At 55.4% G+C, this 10,638-nt stretch overlaps 1 protein-coding gene across 1 annotated transcript in view; it reads right to left on the reverse strand.

The window, feature by feature from the left end:
- Positions 1-1,521: 1,521 nt before the first annotated feature.
- The window catches only part of lpcat3 (lysophosphatidylcholine acyltransferase 3), a gene marked incomplete at its 3' end in the record, with an annotated part of 35,590 nt that continues 26,473 nt past the window's right edge, over positions 1,522-10,638 (reverse strand). The window contains exons 2-4 of the mRNA XM_072250202.1: positions 3,359-3,466; positions 2,740-2,846; positions 1,522-1,641 (exon numbers count right to left, since the gene is read on the reverse strand). Coding sequence (XP_072106303.1) covers positions 1,522-1,641; positions 2,740-2,846; positions 3,359-3,466 — 335 coding nt within the window. The remainder of the gene's footprint in view (positions 1,642-2,739; positions 2,847-3,358; positions 3,467-10,638) is intronic.

The raw sequence follows: 10,638 nt of genomic DNA on the forward strand, positions 1-10,638 counted from the left end.
TATAAACATCACTGAGGATCTCGCGTGGTCTGTACACACCGGCCGTGTGTGTGAAAAGGCACAACAGCGCCTCTCTCACCTCAGACGGTTGAAGAAGTTTGGTATGGGCCCCCCCAAATCCTAAGAACTTTCCACAGGGGCACAATTGAGAGCATCCTGACTGACTGCATCACTGCCTGGTACGGGAACCGTACCTCCCTCGATCGCAGGACTCTGCAGAGAGTGGTGCAGACAGCCCAGCACATCTGTAGATGTGAACTTCCCACGATTCAGGACATTTACAGAGACAGGTGTGCAAAAAGGGCCCGAAGGATCACTGGGGACCCGAGTCACCCCCAACCACAAACTGTCCCAGCTACTACCGTCCGGGAAACGGTACCGCAGCAGAAAAGCCAGGACCGACAGGCCCCGGGACAGCTTCTCCCACCAGGCCATCAGACTGATGAACTCACGCTGATTTGAGTGCACCCTATATTTACGTCAACTGCTCCGTTTAATATAAATTGCTATGATTGCACATTGAGACAGACGCATAACGAAGATTTTTACCCCGCGTGTGTGAAGAACGAGAAATAAAGTCAATTCAATTCATGAAATATACTTCACATGCCAATGGAGGTGGGGGCGAAGACCTTTTGCGGGTGGTTTAAATTCCTTAGAGCAGTGGTCCCCAACCACCATGTGCGACCGGGCCGCGAGGAAGCAATACGAGTCAGCTGCACCTTTCTTAATTCTTTGTCACGCCCACCATTCAACCTGAACGTAGGGTTGCCAACTGTCCCGTATTTACCGGGACATCCCGTATATTGGGCTAAATTGGCTTGTCCCATACGGGACCGCCCTTGTCCCGTATTTCCCCCGCTAAGGTAGGGCGTTCCTATGAAACCGTTCGTAAGCCGAAATGGCGTAAAGTGAAGAAGCAATTACCATTAATTTATATGGGAAAAATTTTTGAGCGTTCCCGGATCCAAAAAATAACCTAACAAAACATACCAAATAACACATAAAACCGGAAATAACACTAACATATAGTAAAAACAGGAATGATACGACAAATACACAGCCTATATAAAGTAGAAATAATGTATGTACGGTGTAGTCGGGAAGATTAAGCCAAAACCGATTTGTGGGCGGAAAAAAATCGGCACGTACGCGCACGTCACACATAGCCGCACACAGGTGCCCGCGCAAGGCTTCGTGGTCATGGTAGTCTTTCTCGGGGTAAACACAAGTGTCCTGGGATTTGACTGCTACTTTTGTCCCTGGTTTGGGAGTGAGACAGTGGGGCAACCCTAACTGCAAAAGACATGCTGAGGTGAGTTTAACCCGACTTGAACACCCCCCACCCCGGTCGGCCGGCCCGCAAGAATACTGTCAATATTAAACAGGTCCGCGGAGCGAGAAAGGTTGGGGACCCCTGGCGTAGAGGGAACACTGGTCAGGGAGACGGGACGGGACGAAGAGGAGGGAGGGGCTCTCCACAAGGTCCCGGAAGGCACGAGCCCTGTCCCAGCCACCCACCCCGCCACCGGTGCCCCAGCACTGACCGATCAGCTTGAGGGTGAGCACGCAGTGGGGCATCGTCCACTTGATGTCGTACTGCTCAGTGGCCGTGAAGTAGTAGCCCGCTGAGAGGTAGGTCTGCCGGTGTGGCGGACAGGGTGGGGGTGGTGGGGGGAGGGAGGGGGAAGAAAGGAGGAACATGGAAAGGGAAAGGAACAGACAAGGAGGGGGAGGAGGACGGACAAACGTCAGAATGTAAGCAACTGTACAACATACTCTCTCTCCACCCGTCTCCGTCACCCCCTCCCTCCCCTGCACCCCTTCCCCAGTGTGGAGGGAGATTCACTCTGTGTGTCTGACCCCGGGAGTGTGTGATGGGACGGTGTGGAGGGAGATTCACTCTGTGTGTCTGACCCCGGGAGTGTGTGATGGGACGGTGTGGAGGGAGATTCACTCTGTGTCTGACCCCGGGAGTGTGTGATGGGACGGTGTGGAGGGAGATTCACTCTGTGTCTGACCCCGGGAGTGCGTGATGGGACGGTGTGGAGGGAGATTCACTCTGTGTCTGACCCCGGGAGTGTGTGATGGGACGGTGTGGAGGGAGATTCACTCTGTGTGTCTGACCCCGTGAGTGTGTGATGGGACGGTGTGGAGGGAGATTCACTCTGTGTCTGACCCCGGGAGTGTGTGATGGGATGGTGCGGAGGGAGATTCACTCTGTGTGTCTGACCCCGGGAGTGCGTGATGGGACAGTGTGGAGGGAGATTCACTCTGTGTGTCTGACACCGGGAGTGTGTGATGGGACGGTGTGAAGGGAGATTCACTCTGTGTCTGACCCCGGGAGTGTGTGATGGGACGGTGTGGAGGGAGATTCACTCTGTGTGTCTGACCCCGTGAGTGTGTGATGGGACGGTGTGGAGGGAGATTCACTCTGTGTCTGACCCCGGGAGTGTGTGATGGGATGGTGCGGAGGGAGATTCACTCTGTGTGTCTGACCCCGGGAGTGCGTGATGGGACGGTGCGGAGGGAGATTCACTCTGTGTGTCTGACCCCGGGAGTGTGTGATGGGACGGTGTGGAGGGAGATTCACTCTGTGTGTCTGGCCCCGGGAGTGTGTGATGGGACGGTGTGGAGGGAGATTCACTCTGTGTGTCTGGCCCCGGGAGTGCGTGTGCCAGCCCTGCAGAGACAGGGACGAGGGTCCGTACCCAGTGCGCAGTCCCCCGGCAACATTACCATTTGGAAGAGGAAAGTGGAGGCGATACAGGTGGCTGTCCTCCCCATCAGCCTGAGGATCAGGAACTGGACAACGACACAAGCGAGGGAGTGCAGCATGTGCCAACCTATCGGGGGGGGGGGGAGAAGGATGGAGGGAGAGGAGAGAGACTCCGTGTCAGAGATGAACAGAGACGCAGGAGAGATCAGCTCTCACACTGGGGCTGAGCTCGCCGATTTCACACCAGCATCATTCCCACAGGACGCCTGGTCTGCCTCCGTGCCTGCCCTCCCCACCGCGCCCCTTTCCACAGCCCGACCTCTGCCACACCGCCCTCCCCCGACCCGGGTCGGCAGGCAGTCCCTCGATCTCCCTCTGCTGGCCCGCCTACTTGCTCTCTCCGCAGCCTCCGCCCAACGCCGCGCCCTCCCCCTCCCTCCTGCCCTTCCCGCATCCCTCTCTCCCTATCCCATCCGCACGCACCCCTTCCCACCCTCTCCCTCCAAGTCTCTTGTCTCCCACCCTCCCTCTCCCCTCCTCTCCCGCCCACCCTCTCCCTCGCCCGCTCTCCCTCCGCCCCTCCCGCCTCCCGCAAGAACCTCGCGACCCTCCCTCCCTCCTTCCGCCCCGGATCCTCACCAAAGTTGAAGTAAGCCATCCAGAGGCCGAGCACGGAGTTGTAGTAATGCACTAGGTGGGGCCCCCGGCCCCAGAGGAACCACCGGTGGAAGAAGGCAAAGGGGTATCCTGTTTCGGGGTGGGTGGGGAGGGGGGAGCAAGACAGGGGAGAGTCGGTCAACACAGCACGCCCACCTCTGACCTCCGCCCCCTCCCCCCGGTGGCCGCTGGGCCCTCGTGCCCACCTCGTTCGTCCTCCTCTCAGCCCCGCTCTCCTGCCTGCGCCCCGTAACCTCTGACCTATGAACCTCCACTTTGAATGCACCCAATCAATCGGCCTCCGAATTCCACCCATCCGCTTGCTGAAGAAATCCCTCCTCACCTCTGCTCCTCTGACCCTCAACACGGGTGCCCCGTCAGGGCCGCGTCCTAAGCCCCCTCCCGTCGCTCTCCACGCACCCCAGCCCCGTGTCGCCACCCGCGGCTCCTGTTAAACTTGCCGACGACACTGAACTGGTTGGCCTCATCTCAACTCATCACGGTGAGGCAGGCGGCAGAGGAGAAGCCGTCACCCCGACATGGGGTGGTGTCAAGAAAGCGGCCAAAACAAAGGAGCTGATCGTGGACTGGAGAAGGAACGGAGACGGGCTAACCCCCAGTTGGCATCGATGGATCTGGGGTTGAGAGGGGGAACAGCTTTAAGTTCCTCGGTATAAATATCACTGAGGATCTCGCGTGGTCTGTACACACCGGCCGTGTGTGTGAAAAGGCACAACAGCGCCTCTCTCACCTCAGAAGGGCGAAGAAGTTTGGTATGGGCCCCCCAAATCCTAAGAACTTTCTACAGGGGCACAATTGAGAGCATCCTGACTGGCTGCATCACTGCCTGTTATGGGAACCGTACCTCCCTCAATCGCAGGACTCTGCAGAGAGTGGTGCGGACGGCCCAGCACATCTGTAGACGTGAACTTCACACTATTCGGGACATTTACAGCGACGGGTGCGTGAAAAGGGCCCGAAGGATCATTGGGGACCAAAGACACCCCCAACCACAAACTGTCCCAGCTACTACCGACCGGGAAACGGTACCGCAGCATAAAAGCCAGGACCAACAGGCTCCGGGATGGCTTCTTCCACCAGGCAATCAGATTGATTAATTCCCACTGACACAACAGTATTTCTATGTTACATTGACTGTTCTGTCGTACATAATAGTTATTATAAACTACTACAAATTGCACATTTAGATGGAGACGCATCATGAATATATTTTACTCCTCATGAAGGATGTAAGAAATAAAGTCAATTTAATTCAATTCTGAAGGAACATTCTTCCATTCTGGGGCTGTGCCCTCCAGACCTAGACTCCCCCGCTATAGGAAACATCCTCTCCACATCCACTCTATCTGTGAACTCTGGTCCGAGACTCCCCCACTACAGGAAACATCCTCTCCACATCCACTCTATCTGTGTCCTCTGGTCCGAGACTCCCCCACTATAGGAAACATCCTCTCCACATCCACTCTATCTGTGTCCTCTGGTCCCAGACTCCCCCACTATAGGAAACATCCTCTCCACATCCACTCTATCTGTGTCCTCTGGTCCGAGACTCCCCCACTACAGGAAACATCCTCTCCACAACCACTCTATCTGTGTCCTCTGGTCCGAGACTCCCCCAACAGGAAACATCCTCTCCACACCCACTCTATCTGTGTCCTCTGGTCCTAGACTCCCCCCACTACAGTAAACATCCTCTCCACATCCACTCTATCTGTGTCCTCTGGTCCGAGACTCCCCCGCTATAGGAAACATCCTCTCCACATCCACTCTATCTGTGTCCTCTGGTCCGAGACTCCCCCACTACAGGAAACATCCTCTCCACATCCACTCTATCTGTGTCCTCTGGTCCGAGACTCCCCCACTACAGGAAACATCCTCTCCACATCCACTCTATCTGTGTCCTCTGGTCCTAGACTCCCCCACTACAGGAAACATCCTCTCCACATCCACTCTATCTGTGAACTCTGGTCCGAGACTCCCCCACTATAGGAAACATCCTCTCCACATCCACTCTATCTGTGTCCTCTGGTCCCAGACTCCCCCACTATAGGAAACATCCTCTCCACATCCACTCTATCTGTGTCCTCTGGTCCGAGACTCCCCCACTACAGGAAACATCCTCTCCACAACCACTCTATCTGTGTCCTCTGGTCCGAGACTCCCCCCACAACAGGAAACATCCTCTCCACACCCACTCTATCTGTGTCCTCTGGTCCTAGACTTCCCCACTGCAGGAAACATCCTCTCCACATCCACTCTATCTGTGTCCTCTGGTCCTAGACTCCCCCACTACAGTAAACATCCTCTCCACATCCACTCTATCTGTGTCCTCTGGTCCGAGACTCCCCCGCTATAGGAAACATCCTCTCCACATCCACTCTATCTGTGAACTCTGGTCCTAGACTCCCCCACAACAGGAAACATCCTCTCCACATCCACTCTATCTATGTCCTCTGGTCCTAGACTCACCCCACTACAGGAAACATCCTCTCCACATCCACTCTATCAGGGCCTTTGAATATTCGATAGGTTTCAGCGAGATTCCTCCTCTCATTGTTCTAAACTCCAACGAGTGCAGGCTCCCAGAGCCATCAAACACTCCTCAAAGGTTCAACGCCAACACGAGGAATTCTGCGGATGCTGGAAATTCAAGCAACACACATCAAAGTTGCTGGTGGAACGCAGCAGGCCAGGCAGCATCTCTAGGATCAGGACCCTTCGTCAGGACTAACTGAAGGAAGAGCTAGTAAGGGATTTGAAAGTGGGAGGGGGATGGGGGAGATCCAAAATGATAGGAGAAGACAGGAGGGGGAGGGATGGAGCCAAGAGGTGATTGGGAAAAGGGACTTGGACAGTTGACCTAGAGATGTTGCCTGGCCTGCTGCGTTCACCAGCAACTTTGATGTGTGTTACTCCTCAAAGGTTAACCCTTTCATTCCCGGGATCGTTCTCGTCAACCTCCTCTGGACCCTCTCCAAGGCCAGCGCACTCTTTCTGAGATGAGACGACCAAAACTGCTCACAATGCGGTCTGACCAGCGCTTTACGAAGCCTCAGCACGATGTCCTTGCTGTTATATTCTAGCCCTCTTGAAAATGAACTCTTAACACTTTCCTTCCTCACCGCTGACCCCACCGGCAAGTTAACCCTCCGGGAACCCTGCACGAGGGCTCCCAAGTCCCTCGGCGCCTCAGGTCTGCCGATTTTCTCCCCGTTTTAGAGAAGAGTCCCCACGTTTATTTCTGCTACCGGAGCGCACGGCCGCACGCCGCCCGACACCGTCTCCCGTCCGTCCCCTTCTCTGCCCGCTCCCCGAACCCCCTCCAAGTCCTTCCGCAGGCTCCACGCTTCCTCGACACCACCACCCACCCGCCCCCCCGACCTGCCTCCGTGCCGTCCGCAGACCGGGCCGACAGAGCAACCAGCCCCCTACGTCCGGGTCGCCGGCGTGCACCGCGAGAAAGGAGCCGCCCCAACGCACGGGGCTCCGTGCAGCACCGATAATCACCGGCGGACAATCGGAGAAGACCCACGCCCCCCCCCCACCCGTTTTGCAAGCCCACTGCCTCAGCTACCGGGATCGGTCGGTCTGCAACCAGCCCTCTCCCCTCCCTCCAAAAACAATCCTGACGATTTTCACAAGATCACAAGGCAAAGGAGCAGTAGGCCATTCGGCCCATCAAGTCTGCGCCATCACTCCACCACGAGCTAAACTATTCTCCCACCTAGTTCCAATTTCCAGCCTTTTTTCCCCTTGATACCCCGACTGACCAGCTACCTATCAATCTCCTCCTCAAACACCCTCCACAATCGGGCCTCCACAGCTGTACGTGGCCACGAATCCCAGAAATCCACCACCCTCTGGCTAAAAAAAAAATTTCTCCTCATCCCTGTTTTAAATGGGTGCCCTCTAATTCTAAGACTGTGGCCTCCTGTCCTGGACTCACCCACCAAGGGAAACAGCCTTTCCGCATCTACTCTGTCCAACCCTTTCAACATGCGAAATGTTTCAATGAGATCCCCTCTCATTCTTCTGTGTCATAAACCGTATAACCATATAAAAATTACAGCACGGAAACAGGCCATCTCGGCCCTTCTAGTCCATGCTGAACGCTTACTCTCACCTAGTCCCACCGACCTGCACTCAGCCCGTAACCCTCCGCTCCTTTCCTGTCCATATATCTATCCAATTTAACTTTAAACGACAACATCGAACCTGCCTCAGCCACTTCTCGTTCCACACAGCCATCACTCTCTGAGTAAAGAAGTTCCCCCTCATGTTACCCCTAAACTTTTGCCCTTTAACTCTAAAGTCATGTCCTCTTGTTTGAATCTCCCCCATTCGAGATGTTCCTATGAGACAGAGTGGACGTGGCAAAGTTGTTTCCCATGATGGGGGAGTCTAGTACACGAGGGCATGACTTAAGGATTGAAGGGCGCCCATTCAGAACAGAAAAGCAAAGAAATTTTTTTTAGTCAGAGGGTGGTGAATCTATGGAATTTGTTACCACGGGCAGCAGTGGAGGCCAAGTCATTGGGTGTATTTAAGGCAGAGATTGATAGGTATCTGAGTAGCCAGGGCATCAAAGGTTATGGTGAGAAGGCGGGGGAGTGGGACTAAATGGGAGAATGGATCAGCTCATGATACAATGGCGGAGCAGACTCGATGGGCCGAATGGCCGGCTTCTGCCCCTTTGTCTTATGGAGATCCCCTCTCATTCTTCTATACTCTAACGAATACAGTCCAAGAGCCGACAAACACGCTCCTCATATGTCAGCCCCTGCACTCCGGGAATCATCCTCGTAAATATTCTCCGAACTCTCTCCAACATCAGAACATCAATAAAATTGAGACAGTACAGAAGAGGTTTACTGAAATGTTGCCTGGGTTTCATCTCCTAAGTTGCAGAGAAAGGTTGAACAAGTTGGGTCTTTATTCTTTGGAGCGTAGAAGGTTGAGGGGGGACTTGATAGAGGTGCTTAAAATTATGAGGGAGATTGATAGAGTTGACGTGGATAGGCTTTTTCCATTGAGAGTGGGGGAGATTCAAACAGGAGGACATGAGTTGAGAGTTAAAGGGCAAAAGTTTAGGGGTAACATGAGGGGGAACTTCTTTACTCAAAGCGTGGTGGCTGTGTGGAACGAGAAGTGGTCGAGGCAGGTTCGATGTTGTCGTTTAAAGTTAAATTGGATAGATATATGGACAGGAAAGGAATGGAGGGTTATGGGCTGAGTGCAGGTCGGTGGGACTAGGTGAGAGTAAGAGTTCGGCACGGACCAGAAGGGCCGAGATGGCCTGTTTCCGTGCTGTAATTATTATATGGTTATATAACATCCCTTCCAAGACAGGGGGCCCAAAACTGCACGCAATACTCCAAATGAGGTCTCCCCAGTGCCCCACGGAGCCTCATCAACATCTCCTCACTCTTCATGTTTGACTCTCAGCAAGTCAAATACGGGGCAGGGCACGTGCTGAGAGAATGGCTGGGCGGGGGGCGGGGGGGCGGTATTGTAAAACACAGAGAGAGAGACCCAGGGCTACAGGTTCACGGCTCCCCAAGAGACAGGGGCGGTGAGGAAGGCGAACGCTCGCCGGCCTACGTCGGGCAGGGCACTGAACACGGGAACAGGGGTGGGCTGCTTGCTTGCGGGGGTCGACCTCCGAGCCTGGAGCCCAGTTCAGCAAAGGGAACGTAGCAAGCCCAGCGTGGAGATTGCCCCAGAACGCCACACAGGAGAGACGGTGGGGGGGTCAGCTGTCCTCATCGAAGACAACGCGGTCCTCCGTCACTCGCCTCAGCCCACGGAGGACACAGAACACTGGCAGGAGTGCGGCACAGGACCTCCAAGAAAATCCTCAGAAGCGTGCGCGGGCCAGGGCTACGGTGCGAGCCGCAGACATCCCAGGAGCCGACGCGCACCGCAGCCGATAACCGGGGAGGGGGGGAGGGGGGACGTCACCGCGGCTGGAGGCGGAACGCTCGCGACCTACCCTCCGGGCTCGGCGATCGGACCGAGGGCAGGAGGCGGGACGTCCCGTTTCAGCCGTACAAGAGGTCGGCCAGGCCGCACGGGGAGGACCACGTGGAGCTCCAGTCGCCCGGCTGTAGGGCCGGGTGGGATTAACGCTGAGAGGGCGCGGAAAAGATGCACGGGGACTGGAGGGAATCGAGTTACAGGGAGTGCGCAGGCAGTTTTCCCTGGAGCATAGGAAGCCCAGGGGAAACCCTAACAGATGTCTATAAAACCAGGAGGGGCACCAATAATGCGGCCGGTCGCCAGAGTCGGGGTGTTGAAAACTAGAGGTGACAAGTTCAAGGTCAGAGGGGAAAGGTTTAACGGGACAGGTTTTCCCCCCACAAAACATGCAAATCCTACAAAAAAAAAAGGTAGGGGATACTGCCCTCCACACCATTGAGCACATCTACACGAAACCAGCACCAGGTTCAGGGACAGTTATCACCCCTCGACCATCAGGAAGGAGGTACAGGAGCCTCAGGACCCACACCATCAGGTTCAGGACCAGTTATCACCCCTCAACCATCAGGAAGGAGGTACAGGAGCCTCAGGACCCACACCACCAGGTTCAGGAACAGTTATCACCCCTCAACCACCAGGAAGAAGGTACAGGAGCCTCAGGACACACACCACCAGGTTCAGGGACAGTTATCACCCCTCAACCAGCAGGAAGGAGGGACAGGACCCTCAGGTCCGAAAACACCCGGTTCAGGCACAGTTATCACCCCTCAACCATCAGGAACGAGGTACAGGAGCCTCAGGACCCACACCACCAGGTTCAGGAACAGTTATCACCCCTCAACCATCAGGAAGGAGGTACAGGAGCCTCAGGACCCACACCACCAGGTTCAGGAACAGTTATCACCCCTCAACCATCAGGAAGGAGGTACAGGAGCCTCAGGACCCACACCACCAGGTTCAGGGACAGTTATCACCCCTCAACCATCAGGAAGGAGGTACAGGAGCCTCAGGACCCACACCACCAGGTTCAGGACCAGTTATCACCCCTCAACCATCAGGAAGGAGGGACAGGAGCCTCAGGACCCACACCACCAGGTTCAGGGACAGTTATCACCCCTCAACCATCAGGAAGGAGGTACAGGAGCCTCAGGACCCACACCACCAGGTTCAGGACCAGTTATCACCCCTCAACCATCAGGAAGGAGGGACAGGAGCCTCAGGACCCACACCACCAGGTTCAGGGACAGTTATCACCCCTCAAC

Source organism: Mobula birostris, unplaced genomic scaffold, assembly GCF_030028105.1.
Source record: "Mobula birostris isolate sMobBir1 unplaced genomic scaffold, sMobBir1.hap1 scaffold_2139, whole genome shotgun sequence".
In the NCBI taxonomy this organism is placed as follows: domain Eukaryota; kingdom Metazoa; phylum Chordata; class Chondrichthyes; order Myliobatiformes; family Myliobatidae; genus Mobula; species Mobula birostris.